Source organism: Chrysemys picta, chromosome 3, assembly GCF_011386835.1.
Source record: "Chrysemys picta bellii isolate R12L10 chromosome 3, ASM1138683v2, whole genome shotgun sequence".
Classification (NCBI taxonomy): Eukaryota; Metazoa; Chordata; order Testudines; family Emydidae; genus Chrysemys; species Chrysemys picta.
Window position 1 is genome coordinate 204312745 of NC_088793.1, and position 17849 is coordinate 204330593.

General features: G+C 43.3%; 1 protein-coding gene across 11 annotated transcripts in view; it reads right to left on the reverse strand.

Annotated features, from left to right (window-relative positions):
• RALGAPA2 (Ral GTPase activating protein catalytic subunit alpha 2) overlaps nt 1-17849 on the reverse strand; it is a 277139-nt gene that overhangs the window by 172644 nt on the left and 86646 nt on the right. For all 11 annotated transcript variants that reach the window (XR_006173556.2, XR_010599988.1, XM_042846557.2 and 8 more), the window contains 5 exons: nt 16958-17095; nt 14812-14909; nt 13052-13142; nt 12700-12876; nt 634-827 (listed from right to left, as the gene is read on the reverse strand). Coding sequence is in view for 9 of the 11 variants with exons in the window: in XM_042846557.2 (XP_042702491.2) it covers nt 634-827; nt 12700-12876; nt 13052-13142; nt 14812-14909; nt 16958-17095 (698 nt within the window). In the remaining 2 variants the exon portion in view is untranslated. The remainder of the gene's footprint in view (nt 1-633; nt 828-12699; nt 12877-13051; nt 13143-14811; nt 14910-16957; nt 17096-17849) is intronic.

The window sequence follows — 17849 nt, forward strand, 5'->3', positions numbered from 1 at the left end:
TAAAATATTTAATACATTAAAATGAGTATTATTTACAATACATGATTACTTCCCAGCCTTTCTACTGGAAGTGCTGTCCTCTGTCTCTCTCACACGTGCGCGCACACACACACACACACACACACACACACACACACTTACTTTCCAATTAACTCAAATTCAACAGAAAAGTGTGTGGTAGTATTCCTCCATCCTAATAAAATATTATCATTTTAAGGGTGTATTGTGGAAATTTACACTAACTCCCAACATTTGTGAATTATTTTGTACTTTTAATTCATTGCTTCTATTTCACTATTTTACCATCTCAGAATATATTAATTTAAATCCTTTTTGTTACTACACAGAATTGTCTCTTATTAGGTGTTTTTACTGAACTTCAAATATCCTTTTTCTTTATTTACAACGCAACCTTTCCCTCCAAACACCACACTTTATTGGTTACTTCACTGTTAAAATTACAGTATCACTAGAAGAACCAGCATGAGCAGTTGAAATTCCTTAAATATTCTAATAAAAAGTGCATTTTACTGCTTAGTAAGCTTTTATTAGAATATACTATAAATTAATTTTTATAGCAAATACAAAATCACACTCTTTGCATTAGAATAAAACACACATTAAAAACAATACCTTTGCCAGTTTGTACCATAGTTCATAGAGATACCCAAAAACTTTGGCATGAATTTTAGGAGATTGGATATTGTTCACATCTCCAAGAATTCCCAAGATCCTTCTCCATAACACAGCAGCTGAATCAGGATGCCAACCTATGAGGTTTCCACCAGCAATTATACTGCAGTCATCAGCAAGGAACTCGCTACTGTCTATAGAATAAAAAAAATTGGTTTCCATCATTTATAAATACAACGAGTAGTATACCTGTGGTCCACAAAACACAAACAATCATATAAAACAAGGGAGTAATGGTCATGAAAAAAGTTCTGAGCTATGAATTTAAGCATTCATTATCCAAAGTATATATTCAGAGCAACAACTTTCTCAAGGAATGTTTCTACAGATAATTGGTAAAATTGCCGTCAAGTCATTTTTTCTCCTGGAGATGCATCCAATTTTGGCCCTTTTATAGCCTCTTGAACTTCCTATTGTGAGGTATCCTCATCCAGTCTCTCCTTTTCTAATTCCAACATGATTGGCATTTGAAACTCAGAAATAAAACATCAAAAAGACATTTAGCCATATGCATTCCCTGAGATGCAGTAAGTTAATAATGGGAACAAACAAATGCTTTCTTTATAAGTTTAGGAGTCAAATATGGGAAATTTTGACTCCAGTACAATTAATTTAGTTAGGAAAAAATAAAATTTACCTAATACCCCAAGTACTGTGTGATATTCCCCATTCAGAAAACACAAAAAGATTCAAAACAGTGAAATAATGGTTTTCATTATTAAAACACAGACTACTACTTACTAAAATCATGGCTAACAGATTAGGCAAAATGAAAGGGAAACTGAGCTTCATTAATTATTCTACACAAGAAGTGGGTAGTATCTACAGATAATGGCACATTACATGACAGACAAAGAATAATTTGTTGTCACTGATGGTCATGTAATTAGAGAAGGCTTTTGTTAGGGTTTAACAGCAGTATCTAGAGTCTCCTAAATAATTTGCTCTGGGTTCAAAGTTTAGGTATTTGATTACAATGATTTATTCATGCCCTGTAGTGGTGGTACATACAAAATGCTTACAATTTCATTTTTTTTCTTATTTCACTAGGTAGGATTTCCCCTTAAGCACCATTCCCACTTATCATTTACTAGCAGAAGCAGAAGGCTATGTCCAGGATTACACTGCAAGGGGATGACATGCTATTATTAGTAAGAAATCCATGTAAAACTATTTGTATCACTTAAATCATCATGGAGAAGTTTGGAGATTTTTCTGGATATAAATTAAATCATTCTCAATTAGTAAAAAACCCTACATTTCCACCATGTTTATACTTTGAGAATTTAAATAAGTAACAAAAAACATCGATTGTTTGGGAATTAAGATGACTATGTTATTAAACAATGCAAGTAGGCATACATGGAAGCCAATTATAGAAAACATCAAGGAAGGAAAGAGTGGGATTCCCTGAAACTTTGTTGAGTACGTTTCAGAGGAGTAGCTGTGTTAGTTTATATCAGCAAAAACAACGAGGAGTCCTTGTGGCACATTAGAGACTAACAAATTTATTTGGGCATAAGCATTCGTGGGCAATAACCCACTTCACCAGATGCCTGGAGTGAAAAATACAGTAGGCAGGTATAAATATACAGCACATGAAAAGATGGGAGTTGCCTTACCAAGTGCGGGGGGTCAATGCTAACGAGGCCAATTCAATCAGGGTGGATGTGACCCATTCCCAACAATTAACAAGAAGGAGTGAGTATCAACAGAGGGAAAATTACTTTTTGTAGTGACCCAGCCACTCCCAGTCTCACAGGACTTAATCCTGGGGAGCAAGGCATCCTTTTGGTACCGAGCACAGTACCAAAAGAGGAAAACCGGTCCAAATGGATACAAACACAGAAACCTAATGCTAACTTACTTAAGAAAAAAAACAACAAAAAAATAACCAACCATAACTAAAAGACGGTTACTCACTGTTGTAAATGTTGTTCTTCGAGATGTGTTGCTCATATCCATTCCATTAGGTGTGTGCGCGCCGCGTGCACGATCGTCGGAAGATTTTTACCCTAGCAACACCGGCGGGTCGGCTGTGGAGCCCCCTAGAGTGGCGCCTTCATGGCGCTGAATATATACCCCAGCCGACCCGGCGCCCCCTCAGTTCCTTCTTGCCGGCTACTCCGACAGTGGGGACGGGGGGCGGGTTTGGAATGGATATGAGCAACACATCTCGAAGAACAACATTTACAACGGTGAGTAACCGTCTTTTCTTCTTCGAGTGCTTGCTCATATCCATTCCATTAGGTGACTCCCAAGCCCAACTTAGGTGGTGGGGTCGGAGTGAGACATTGCTGTGTGCAAAACCGCTGATCCGAAGGCAGCATCGTCCCTGGACTGCTGCACTAGTGCATAGTGTTCTGTAAACGTGTGGACTGACGACCAAACCGCAGCTCTACAAATGTCCTGGATCGGAACTTGCGCCAGGAAAGCCGTCGAGGAAGCTTGGGCCCTCGTGGAGTGAGCGGTGAGGTGTGGTACTGAGACACCTGCCAGGTCGTAGCAAGTCCGGATGCAAGACGTAATCCAGGAGGATAGGCGTTGTGATGAGACCGGTGAGCCTTTCATTCGGTCGGCCACTGCAACGAAGAGTTGCGTCGTCTTTCTAAAGTGCCTTGTGCGGTCAATATAGAAGGCCAGGGCCCTGCGTACGTCCAGAGAATGCCAACGTTGATCCTGGCGAGTAGCATGTGGTTTAGGATGAAAGACCGGGAGAAATATATCCTGGTTGATATGAAATGGAGAAACCACCTTAGGGAGAAAGGCAGGATGTGGGCGGAGCTGCACTTTATCCTTATGGAAAACTGTGTAAGGGGGCTCGGATGTAAGCGCCCTGAGTTCAGAAACGCGCCTTGCTGAGGTGATGGCTACGAGGAAGGCTGTCTTCCAGGATAGGTACAAAAGTGAACAGGTGGCCATTGGCTCGAATGGAGGACCTGTGAGCTTGGAGAGAACCAGGTTGAGGTCCCACGTCGGAACGGGCTGACGTTGTTGTGGGTACATCCGGTCTAAGCCCTTGAGGAATCTGACGACCATCGGGTTGGAGAATACCGAGGACGCGAGTTCCCCTGGGTGAAAGGCCGATATAGCGGCCAGGTGAACTCTAATTGAAGATATCGCCAACCCTTGCTGTTTTAGGGAGAGGAGATATTCCAAAATGAGAGGGATAGGTGCCTGTAACGGGGACGTGGCTCGTTGTTCGCACCAACAGGAGAACCGCTTCCACTTGGCCAAGTATGTGGTCCGTGTTGAGGGCTTCCTACTGCTCAGCAGAATCTGTTGGACAGAGTGCGAGCACTGCTGCTCTGCCTGGGTGAACCATGGAGCAGCCACGCCGTGAGGTGGAGTGATTGCAGGTCGGGGTGACGCAGGCGGCCGTGGTCCTGAGAGATGAGATCCGGGCATAATGGAAGCGGGATCGGTGTCTGAACCGAGAGCTCCAACAGCGTGGTGTACCAATGTTGTCTCGGCCACGCTGGGGCGATCAGAATCACCTGTGCCTGGTCTCTGCGCAATTTGAGTAGTACCTTGTGGACCAGAGGAAACGGAGGGAAGGCATAAAACAGGTGGTCTTTCCAGGGAAGGAGAAACGCATCCGAGAGGGAGCCCGGAGCTCGACCTTGCAGGGAGCAGAACACGTGGCACTTCCTGTTGTCTCGAGATGCAAACAGGTCTATCTGGGGAAACCCCCACCTCTGGAAAACGGAATGTATGATGTCCGGACGGATAGACCACTCGTGTGTTTGAAAGGACCTGCTGAGTCGGTCCGCCAGAGTGTTCTGGACTCCAGGGAGGAACGATGCCGTGAGATGGATTGAGTGGGCGATGCAGAAGTCCCACAGGCGAATGGCCTCTTGGCATAGAATTGACGAACGTGCTCCTCCTTGCTTGTTGATGTAAAACATGGCAGTGGTGTTGTCGATGAGAACTAACACACAGCGGCCACGTAGGAGATTGAGAAATGCCTGGCACGCCAGGCGCACCGCCATCAGTTCCCGAACATTGATGTGCAGGGCTATCTGGGGTGCAGTCCACAGGCCCTGGGTATGGTGTTCGTTGAGATGGGCGTCCCAACCCAGGGATGAAGCGTCTGTGACCAGGTGCAGAGAGGGTTGTGGGGCGTGAAACGGCATCCCCTCGCAAACCACCTTGTGGTCTAGCCACCATGTGAGGGAGGTCAGGACCGAGTTCGGGACCGTGACCACCATGTTCAGGCTGTCCCGATGTGGGCGGTATATTGATGACACCCAGGTCTGGAGTGGGCGAAGCCGAAGTCTGGCATGCCTGGTTACGTACGTGCAGGAAGCCATGTGACCCAGCAGGGTAAGGCACGACCTCACCGTGGTAGTTGGGGAGGCCTTGAGTCCTTGAATGAGGCTCGTGATGGTGCAAAAGCGATTGTCTGGCAGGATGGCTTGTGCACGTCTGGAGTCTAGAACCGCGCCGATGAATTCTATTCTCTGGGTAGGTTCTAGAGTGGATTTGTCCTTGTTGAGTAGGATACCCAACTTGTTGAATGTGTGCACTATTATGTGGACGTGATCTCGAACTTGTTCTTTGGTGCGACCACGTACCAGCCAGTCGTCTAGGTACGGGAACACCTGTATCCCTTGCCGACGAAGGTACGCTGCCACGACAGCCATACATTTCGTGAACACCCTTGGGGCCGAGGATAGGCCGAAGGGAAGGACTGCAAATTGGTAGTGCACCTTGCTTACCACGAACCGCAGGAAGCGTCTGTGAGGCGGGTAAATTGCTATGTGAAAGTATGCATCTTTCATGTCGAGGGCGGCGAACCAGTCTCCAGGATCGAGGGAAGGGATAATGGTCCCCAAAGAGACCATGCGGAACTTCAACTTTACTACGAATTTGTTGAGTCCGCGCAAGTCCAAGATGGGTCGCAGACCTCCTTTGGACTTGGGAATGAGGAAGTAACGGGAATAGAATCCCCTGCCCCTTAACTCCACTGGAACCTCCTCTATGGCCCCCATAGCAAGGAGCGTGGAAACTTCCTGTATAAGAAGTTGCTCGTGAGAAGGGTCCCTGAAGAGGGACGGGGAAGGGGGGGAGGAGGGGGGAATTGAGGAAAACTGGATAGCATATCCCCTGTCCACCGTGCGAAGGACCAAACGGTCCGAGGTTATAAGGGACCAGGCATGGTGGAAATGGGAAAGGCGATCCCGAAAGGATGGGGCTGGATCCTGTGGGATGACTGGGGCGCCGTCCTCGACCGCACCTTCAAAAGTTCTGCCTGGGGCCTGAAGGTGGTCTAGGTGGCCCCTGGTTCTGACCAGGTTGAGGGCCGGTCCACCTTCTTCTACCACCTCGTCCTCGCCTCCGGGTCGAGTCCTGTCTCTGACGAGGCGGGGGGGGGGGTAGAAGCGCTGAGGCTGCGGTCTAAATAGCCTGCGCTGAGGGCCCACAACATGCATCCCCAAGGAACGCATGATCGTCCTGGAGTCCTTGAGGCTCTGCAGGCGAGAGTCCGTCTTTTCTGAAAACAACCCTTGTCCTTCAAAGGGCAGATCCTGCAGGGTTTGCTGCAGTTCCTGAGGCAGACCCGAAACCTGGAGCCAGGAGATCCTCCGCATAGCGATACCTGAGGCCAGGGTTCTCGCAGCAGAGTCCGCTATATCTAAGGAGGCCTGTAAGGAGGTCCGAGCCACCTTCTTACCCTCCTCCACCAGGGCTCCAAACTCCTCCCTGGACTCTTGGGGAACCAACTCCTTGAACTTCCCCATAGAGTTCCAGGAGTTAAAGCTATAGCGGCTCAAGAGCGCCTGTTGATTAGCCGCTCTAAGTTGCAGCCCTCCGGCTGCGTAAACTTTACGGCCGAATAAATCGAGGCGCTTAGCCTCCTTCGATTTGGGCGCTGCGGCCTGCTGACCGTGGCGCTCCCTTGCGTTCACTGATGCCACCACCAGTGAACACGGCTGGGGGTGGGTATACAAGTACCCGTAGTCTTTAGACGGGACAAAGTATTTCCTTTCCACCCCTCTCGCTGTGGGTGGGATAGAGGCAGGAGTCTGCCATATCATAGATACATTGGCTTGTATCGTGCGGATCAGGGGTAACGCCACCCTCGATGGGGCATCCGCTCCGAGGATATTCACGATGGGGTCGTGCACCTCCACTATCTCCTCCGCCTGCAGGTCCATATTACGGGCCATCCTACGCAGAAGATCTTGGTGAGCCCGAAGATCTATTGGAGGTGGACCTGTGCACGATGTGCCCGCCACTGCCTCATCAGGAGAGGAAGAGGAAGATGCCTCCGGTGGTACAGGATCCAAGGGAGGGTCCTGGTCTCCCTGCTCCTGGGCCGGAGCATCACCTGCGCTTGGGTCCAGGGCGCCAGGTGGTGCGGACACGGAAGCCTCCATGCCCCCTGGCGGAGGCCGAGAGATGGTGGACTCCGGGGCCCTTCTAACGGAGTGACCCGAGCGAGAGGTCGAAGCTATTGGAGCCCCTTGCGCCTGATGGTACGCCCACGGGGTCCAAAACGACCAGTGAGATGGGCCATGAGAATGGTCCTCTGTTATCTCCTGCCAATGGCCCAAGTCCTGTTCCTCGGCTTGCCCCTGAGGGGGGTATGCCGATCTCGATAGGTCCTCCGAGGAGCGAGACACCGATCTCGATGGCCATGGCGGTGCCGAGAGAGTCGAGACGATTCCCGTGGGCTGCGGTGCCGCACGGTGCCGGTCTGGAGATGATCTATCTCCACGCGGTGCCGGCGATCGGTGCCGGGACCGCGACCGGTGCCGATGACCTCGTCGGTGCCGGGAGTCGGATCTGGACCTCGACGAGGACCTGGAGTATGCCCGGTACCGGGAGCGGCCTCTCGACGTCGAGCGTCGACCGTAGCGGTGCCGAGAACTACGTCTCGACGTTGATCGGTGCCGACGATCATAGCGGTGCCGAGACGTAGAGCGGTGCCGCGAAGAAGATCTTGGCCGCGAGTACGACCGGTGCCGAGGTGATATTCGGTGCCGGGACTGCGAGCGGCGTGGGGACCTGCTTCGGGACCTGGATCGGTGCCGAGGTTCCAGCCCTTGCGATGGAGGGCGCATCAAGGCAGGTTTCCCCCTCGACTGGACCGGGCGAGTCAACGGTGCCGTCGGTGCCGGTGGTTGGGGCGGTGCCGGCTCTGTGAGAGCTATTAAGTCTCTCGCCGCCGCGAAGGTCTCTGGCGTCGACGGGAGGCACTGTATCACCGCCGGCCTCGGTGGAGACGCCATCTGCACCGGACTCAACGGCCTCGGCGCCGGAGTCGACGGTGCTGGAGGCACCTGTTTCCGGTGCTCCACCGGCGGACGCGGCTCTACCCCCGGCACTGGGGGAGCCAGCGTCTTCGGCACGGAGGTCCCCGTCTTATGGGCTTTCTTATGCCCTGGGGATAATGACCGGCGCCGAGGCACTTGCTGTGCTTGCGGTGCCGACGAGGTCCGGTGCCGGGGAGGCTCATCTGACGCCACTCGCGTGGTCGTCATGGCCGGTGCCGCCGGGGCACTGCGCACCGAGGCGCTAGGTGCCGGGGCCTGACTTGTAGATGGAGCGTCCGGACTAAGTGCCGCCTCCATCAGGAGTTGCCGGAGCCGAAAGTCCCGCTCCTTCTTGGTCCTTGGTCTGAAGGCCTTACAGATCTTGCACTTATCTGTTTGATGGGACTCTCCCAGGCACTTCAGACAGGAGTCGTGCGGGTCGCTCGTGGGCATAGGCTTAGCGCAGGAGGCGCACAGCTTGAAGCCGGGAGCGTTGGGCATGAGCCCGGCCCCGCGGCCGGGGGAGAAAGGGGGAGACGACCCCCTTAATCCCCTGAACTATTATAACAACTAGAACAACTTTTAAAACTATTGAACTATTTAACTATAACACTAGGACTATAACTATAACTATAACTGCGAATAACAAACTAAGCTAGGGAGAGTGGAGAACAGCTAAGCAGCGCTCCACAGTTCCAACGATCGTCAGGGGCGGTAAGAAGGAACTGAGGGGGCGCCGGGTCGGCTGGGGTATATATTCAGCGCCATGAAGGCGCCACTCTAGGGGGCTCCACAGCCGACCCGCCGGTGTTGCTAGGGTAAAAATCTTCCGACGATCGTGCACGCGGCGCGCACACACCTAATGGAATGGATATGAGCAAGCACTCGAAGAAGAACTGCAACTATCTACAATGAGAGAGGAAGGTACTTGAGTTAATAAGACCCAGATGGTTCCAACCACCCTCACTGGTGTTAAGGAGGAACTGAGGGGAGTCGGGGGTGGCCCCACCCCGTTATACCAGCATGCAGCAGCATGTGGCAACATAAAGTGCACAAGCCACCTGATGGGTACTGCTGAGGGGAAAAAAATCTCTGGCCTCTGTGCACGAGGAGCACCCACGCCTACAGTGGAATGGCCATGTGTGATCACTCAAAAATGTCATACAATATGCATACATGAACTTTAATTAGCATAACTTTTCCTGTCCTTGCTATTTTCATGTTATTTCTCTTTTCTGATAGGTTTATTACCACTGATTACAAACTCTTATCCAACACCAGCACTAGAGGCTTCTACAAACAAACTGTAAATTTAGCTTCAGAGAACTTTTAAATCACAAGACCAAATACTCTTACCTTTGGAGAAACAGGTATTAATGAAAACACTAAGTAAAATTAACGCGAATACCCAAAATATAAACTGAAAACCATAAGTGAGCTCCAGTTAGATGTATCATTTTACTGCATCTATGGAAATTCATCACATTATCTCCTCTACTACAGTGCACAGAGGGGAGCTAAAAGAGGAGTATTTACAGTGGAAACTCCAAAGGAGTTATGGCAACAGTTCCACAGCATGCTCTTGTTCTTTCCACAGTCCAAGAGAAGCCATTCAAGCAGGTGCACTACAGAGTAGGTGCTCTGCACATTGGGAGGTAATGAGTTTAGGAGCGGGATGCTCTCTATGGCATCATCCCCCCAAGAATTATGATGCATTATTAACATATGCTGGTTGCTCAGTGAAACCCTCAAAGGTTCTGAGGGAGCTGTGGTGCCATAGGAGAAGGGGGTGTCTCAGGGAGCTCTACAGAAGTATTCCAGCATTGACAAGGAAACTTGAATCCCTCAAAGGATATGAAAGGCCAAATCATCCATCTTTTCTGCATGAACTCAAATATTTTACATCAGACAGAAGAAAATGAAGTTAACTCAAAGAATTAAACCTTGGAATTTTTGAGCCCCACTAAATCTAAAAATGGTTTCAAAAAAAGAAAGAAATATATTAATATTTAACATGACTAACACGCTCTCAACATGTGAAATACAGTTATGCACACTCATTCTGTTAGGTAATTACAATCTTTTTACTACATTTGCCTTTCTACTCTAGGTTACTGATCAAATTATTTTATAAAACTAGTTTTCTTTTGCATATGGAAAGAGCAAAGTTCTTGTATTATGGATAGAAAGCAAGCTAGCAATTTGTCTTCTTCACATAGGTAATAATCCTTAACATATGTTATATTACAATCTCCTTTTGTACTGATGACAAGCTGAACTATTGAACTGGGTGCACTTATTCATTATATTAGTAGTATTTCAAAGAATAATTGAATAAATGGAGTAGCTAACCCTGAAACTATATCTCATCACAGAAAATAGCCTACCAGAAAAATTCTTATGTTACCTGATTAAGTTACTGAAATAAAATCTATGATGCACTTATTAAAAATTAGATGGAAGGTAGCCTTTACAAAGAACAAAGCACCAAAAGAATACAATACATAGTCATAAATGTTGTATCCTATATGTCAAAGTTACAACAATTAAAATGAAAAGGGTAAAGGAAAATTACTAACAAACTGACTTTTCTTAGGAGGTTCCCTTCATTAGATCCATATTCTAATGCATTTCCTAATGACACTGGAGACTTCTACATAATTAAAGCAAATGCACAATACTATACAAAAAACTTCAACATAGAGGGTGAAAGCCTGCCCACCTCTCTCGCCCCAGATCAGTAAGAGTTTTACTGACTTCAACTGGACAAAGATTGTACCAATACAGTGGTTGTTTCAGAGAGTATAAATACTGAATTAAAATTTACCATTATCTTCAGTCTGACTTTCTAAATCTTTTAAAAAAGGGAGTCTGCAATTCCCATTTCTGATTCAGCATTCAAAGCTAGAGCTTGAAGACATGGATTCCAAATGTTTAATCTTGGGAAAATCATTGTCATGAGGAAAGAACAGCAACTGAAGAATAGCACATTCTTTCTTCCTGAATCATGGCTAGCAAATGGGATTTCCCCCTTATTTACTTATACAGGTCTGTCGCATCTTACGCGCATTTAGCATGCAAGATTTCAGCTTTACGCGGTCGGCAAAAAAAAGAGAGAGAAAAATAAAAATTTTAATACTGTACCTGTAGTGCAGGGGATTCCGCCCGCCATTGAACTCAATGTAATTTTGACTATACGCGGTTTTTGCTTTACGCGCTAACCACGGAACGGAGCCCCCGCGTAAGATGAGACAGACCTGTAGTATCTTTCTAATCTCCAATAAATGCACTCTATGAAAGTAAAGTGGTAATGAAGTTTCTATCTGAAGGAAACAAGAGATAAAAAATAAAAAGCAAGGAACAAAAGCACGAGAATATAGTCAGTACCACTATATTCTTTGATAACCTTTGGAAGGAACTTTGTATAGGTACTTGACATGTCTTTAGTTTTGCCCACTTACTGCTTTCCATATGAAACAGAAGTTAACTACCATTTCAGTCTTCTATTTTTATACCAATTATCAATCATAGGCCATCAGAACTTTGTTCTTTAATCTCCAAAGCTACACTTACAAGGTTGAGCCAAATACCTGCCCTTGTGTACAGACAACCTGCCTCTTAAATCTTCATAAAGATATTAGTTGCTTCTCATTAAAATATGATACATTTCAAGAGTTGGCAGGCTGGAAGAGATATTAACTAAGTATAGGATTTTCAAAAGTGTCTCAGTGATATCATCAATTATTCCCTGCGTCCACTGAAGCTAGGATGAAAAGTAATGGGCTTAAGCTGTAGCAAGTGACATTTAGGTTAGATAATAGGAAAAGCTTTCTAACTATAAGGATAGTTAACCTGTGGAACAGGCTTCCCAGGGAGGCGGAGGAATCCCCATCATTGGAGGTTTTTAAGAGCAGGTTGGACAACCTGTCAGGGATGGTTTAGGTTTACTTGGTCCTTCCCTCAGTGCAGGGACCTGGATTTAATGATTTCTCAAAATCCCTTCCAACCCTACATTCCTATGATTCTAAAATGGTATCTGGTGTAATTAAATAGTAGGATATTAAGTTCTACTGCCAATTTTAACTCTAGTAGACCCAGTTTCTTAACCCTTACATGATATTCTTGTGACTACAGATCTCTTTCTCCACTTTCTAAATATCCAATTACTTATGTCACTACCAAATCTCAAGATGAAAGATAACCAGAGGACAAACAAGGATCTTCGAGATGTCCTTCCCTTTGAGATACTAGTGATGTCTGACATTCTTTTCACTATCATGTTTTTCCAGAATTGTCCCTCATTTAATAACATTCAGTATACATTTGCTGGGTGTGTTTCATTGTCTTCCATTTTCGTGTGTGTCTGTGTGTATTTTGTTGTGCAACATTTGGCCTAGGGAATCAAATCGATACATCATTGTGATGAAGTGTAAGAGGAGTGTTAACACATTCTCTGAGGAAGGGTTAACTTTCTAGACACTAGTGCAGTAAACAGTGTTATTAATATTATTCAAAATTAAGAAAATAAAGCATTACTACGATTTTACAATATTTTATCTTAAAAGGTGAACCATGCCATTAGGGTTACATTTAATGTCAAATAATTCTCATCTCAGTTAAAACAAACACTTTTAAAAAGCAAAAAAGTGCATGCAAATTGAGTTGTATAAACTAGCATGTGTAAGTTCTACCATTTTGTGACAAAAATCTACAATATCTATTGCATTTTCTTGAACATAGGTACCTGTTAAATTTGCAGCATCGGAAGGACTAAGCTGCAGCCAGTGACGAGCATCTGCATCTACACAAACATCTGTTGGTATATTAATTTCATGTTCTTCTTCACATGTTTGCCAGGGGACCAGGCTTATCTCTACTTCATTATTGTAGCCAATGAACATGTCACTGCTAACACTTTCACCTAAAGTAAACAGGAATTACTAAGTGTCATAAGCAATGTTCTACAATAAAAAAAAATCTTATTTTCAAAAACATGGTTAAAGGTAATCAATATTATATATGTGATTAGTCAAATTAGCACGTGCCACCACAAACTACTACTCCTTAGAAAAATAATTTGGTTTCCTGGAACTCACTCATTTCTCTTTCTCTATGATTTCCAAGTGACTGCTGCAAGTCTGCTTTCAAATCTAATTCAGCTGGACTGCTGCTCCTTCGTATTAAAACCTTCAGAAAAAATATAAAATTGAATTCCTCTCAATTCATTTCTGGTTAATTTGAAAAATATATCCCATAAGATGTTAGAATACTTTCCTCTATTAAGATGCATATACATTTATACATAAGTATCATTGAAAATTAACTCTGACTTATTCAGAGTTAGTCCTGCCTCAGTGCAGGGGACTGGACCAGATGGCCTACTAAGGTCCCTTCCAGTCCTACATTTCTATAATTCTATTAATAAAAGACCATATCACATAAGGCATAGAGTAGGAGCATGTTACTAGAGTTAATTGCTGTGGAAACTTTAACTCTAAATTTCCTAGATTATATGGGTGTTAAAAACTTATCAGTTAAAATGTTACATCAAAAGGTCTGTTTTTTTTTATTTGCAATTAATATTCTTAATTTTTTAAAAAGGAAAGATGACCTAGATGTCAAAAGACCTTAAGGGTTCTTGATACATTGGTCAGGCCTTATGACCAACTTTTCACCCTATTTGGTTTCTCAGGCCGAAGCACTGCCATCCAGGAGGCAATGAATTCATTTGCAGAGGTTGTCTTTCTGGAACTTGTGGCCCCACAGCTGATTTTTGTGGGGAAGGAATTGGCAACCAATCCTCAGGCATATGCAGCATGTTTGGAAGACTGCATACAGTTTTGTTTTTCCCAACAAATCAGGTTCATGTTGAGCAGTGGTCAGATAAATCCAGCATGTAGTGATTTTTGAGCTGTGCACTGGTTCACATAATATTTTCAGTTATTTATGCAATAAATATGGCCACAACCTCAATATCAACTTGCAAAGGAAGTGGGAAGTGTAATATTGATGGCAGCATTATCAGGAGGTAGTAAATATTTTGACCAGCATGTCAATAACATAAAAAGGGGGGAGGAGGGTTAATCTCTTACTCCCACCACCATTGTCTTTGCCTGAATTGGGTAAAGAAACTGCAGCAGAGCAATACATAGTGTTCCCCCTCTGTTAGAGCCAAGTGTGCAGTCCCAATGTTGCTTTTAGATTACACCCACTTAATAGCAGTGGACCAAACCAGAGTTTCAAACTACAGTCATCAATTTGATATTGCATTGCACTTCTAACAGTATCACCAGTTTCAATCATCAATTATTTCTGCTGTTTATTCAAAAGTAACATGAAAAATTAAAAAAACCTGTCAGAATGCTGACATAGACAAAGTTTTGAAATAAATGGCCGATGGTGCAAATTGTGCTGAGAAAGGCATTTCTCTGAACACTTCATGAACTATCAAACATTTGTTTAAGTACTATGCAATTCGGTAATGAGTATATTTTAATTTATATGACAGTTATGAACTCTGTGTTTATTTATATATATATATATATATATATATACACACACACACACACACACACGTATACATAGTCTTTATCTGTTGCTTTATGTAATCTTCATTATAGTATTTCCATAAACGAGTGTTACAGCCTGATAGTATTAGAAGATGCAGAATATTCAAAATACTTGCTATTAACAGCTACAGTTTTATTCCAATTTCTATATCATCAATGGGATCCACAAACTTAAAATTTCAGTTGTTATACTTTCTAAACATTTATATTAATAATTAGAAATGAAAAGTTCTTAGGACCTTGTCAAATATTAGACCTTGGATCAGAGTCTATCAATTTTGCCTTACATGTTCGGCTTCATTTTCTTTCTTCATATATCCCTTCTTGTCTTGAATGGATTTGGAATCCGAACAATTTAAATTCTGCGAACTCTCAGTCTTTTTATCTGCATAATCAAAAATTTAAAAAGTAAACAAATGAGACAAGAAATACAGACAGTTAAGGAAATGGAGTCTGTGGGCTAATTCTAAAACGATTCAAAACAGCACTAAATAAGTGCATCTTTTTCATCTTTCTAATATTTACAGAGAAGTGATTGAATATGACATTCTGATATGATAGTGTAGAATTGTTGTGAAATCATTTATATCATGAAAGCATTCAATTATGTGGATAATTCCCTCATAAATAGTGTAAAAAACTGCTATTATGAGAATACAACTAAAATCTTTAGCTGTGGTATGTGAAATGTAAACGCAGTGCTAGATTCTGGAAATGACAAGTTACACACCAATCACAGATATTTTCAGTGGCTTTCATTGTGAGACAAGTCCTGCTTTAACAAAGATGATATTCTACACCTCCAAATGACAACTGCCTAAAGCCAAATTGATTTTTACAACTTAACTAAAAACGAGACATTTGTCAAAGAGAATTTAGTGCTTGTGAAAAGCGTTGGAACAACAGAGCTGGAAAATGAAGTTATATTTCCCACAGAACAGATAGAGCACATAGAATGGCCACTCAAGATTCCCAACTCCTTTCTACTAATGTGACCTGTCTGCTGGTACTTCCTTTTTGGGGCATAGCAGGTAAAATATTATCAGGCTATGTGCTAATGGCAAATCAATTATACAATGAAATCAAATATCTCACTAAACTGCTCAGTGTCCATTTATGAGGCCCTTCAATAAGGCAGATAAGAAAGTTTGCTTGACTGTTCCCTATACTTCTTAGATGAATGGCAGGCAAATGGATGTAGCCAAGAGTATAGTCAGCATCACAGCAGATAAACCCTGGAGGAAACATCTCTAAAACTATATAGGTAAATTATTAGGCAATGATAGCTGTCTTTCAATCATTGGTAAGGTACTCAAAGCCCTGGTCTACACTATAGAGTTACATTGGTATAACTACGTTGCTCAGGGGTATGAATAATCCGCCGACCTAACTACCAGTGAAGACAGCCCTATGTCGGCAGGGACCTAACCAATGCAGCGTTTTAAGTGTAGACCTGCCATAGTATAAAGCGCCTGTAACTAACTCACATGGAAGGTTTCAACATACTCTCCTATAAACAAAACATTATAAACAGGAAGTTTTTATAAATGCTCTTGTCCACACTGGGGAAGAGCGAGAGTTCACCGAAGCTATTTTGAAAACTGGTCAGCTCATTAAGTTTACCACCTGCACGTAATTAATGTTACCACTGTATTCCTCTACAATGGGGAGTATGTGCAAAAAGAATTACTTATGAGCAGGAAGTGTTAATGTTTTATTGGTGACCACTCTAAGCTTACAGCTATACTGGAAAATTAGGACTTGCAGTTCATCAGTGGTTGCACAAGGAGAGGAAACTGTAGTATTCTAATGTGTTCACCAAGTCATCTAACCCTGTTAAGAGTTCAAATTAATTAACACTACCAAGTACTCCAGTATAGAAAAATACAATCGTAGCACTACTTTTTTGCAAGAGATAAATTACATTTTAATTATGATCACTAAAGCAGAACTTGTTTTTAAAGCAGGATGGTAAAAATAAATGGCTCTTACCTACACTACAGCATCCAGTGATGCTGAATTAGGAGCTGCACTGGTAAATTAAGTCCTAATTTTTCTAATGTAGCCAAAGACTAAGGTTAAATATACTTTCCTTGGCCATTTTTAATGCACCTTCAAAGGGTTAAAACTAACTTTTTAAGTGAGATATTTATACTATTGAACATCCTCAATGCGTGGGTGGATGGAGATATTCAGAGGTATTATTTTAGGAGCATGTTTATGTTACATTTAAATTTGTTATTTAAAAAACAGGGTTTAGAACACTGAATAACAGGATTTATTGTACCATAGCTTAAATGAACAGACATTATGGCATAAATATACATTCATACAACAGCAATGGGACATTTTTCCTTCCAATTCACAAATGTAGTTTAATGAGATTCAAAGGCAGCTTAATACTGTATAGCTACTGTATGTCACAAAATTTACCTTGAAAAAAATCAGAACTAAATTGGTCTGTAACGTCTGAAGTGCTACTGCTTCGAGTTAGTTGTTGGTCCTGGTCTGCAAAGAGGCCACTAGACTCTGCTCCTGTTGTATTTTCTGATTGCTGAGCTTCTTCAACTTCTGCAGATTTCAATTAAAATAAAATGTGTTACAAGGATTCTAAAAGTCTTTGCACATTTACTACACACTAACATAGCAAAGTCAGGTGAAAAGATGAACAAGCTAAATATTTAAAACACATAGAAATTATGAGAATAAAATGAAAAATTTCAATTTTAGTTACCAAATGCTCTCCACAACTGAAAAGAAATTCATTAAAAAATGTATTCCAGCAGCAGAATTAGGAAGAGGTTCAGAGAAGGGAAACTCAAATTATTAGAGTCATAGAGTGGGTGTTGAGGGCCGGGGGAGGAGGGGGGAGGTGTCACATGGAGAGAGATTAAAAAAACTAAGACTTTTTAGTTTAGAAAGGAAAAGGGTGAGAGAAGATATATAAATTAATGAACAGTATAGAGAAGACTAATTTGGTGTTCCCATTTACTTTTCCCATAATAAAGGAAAAAATGGAAACTTAAAAAGTCAACAAATTCCAAATGGATAAAAAGAATATATATGTTTAATAAACACCTTGCATAACTATCCAACGGGACTCACTTCTAAGGGATCTGATTCAGAAAAACAGATTAGTAAGTCTCAAGCAGTATTAGACATTCATAACAATAACGGTAAAATCTAGGGGCAGAACATTCTCCCCATTCCTACTGACTCCCTCATAGCCTATTCCCCTAGTTATGCCTTCCTCAATCATCCAGCATTCACCGCTGGCACAGACTGGACACTGAACTAAATAGACCATTGGTTTGTTCCCATGTTG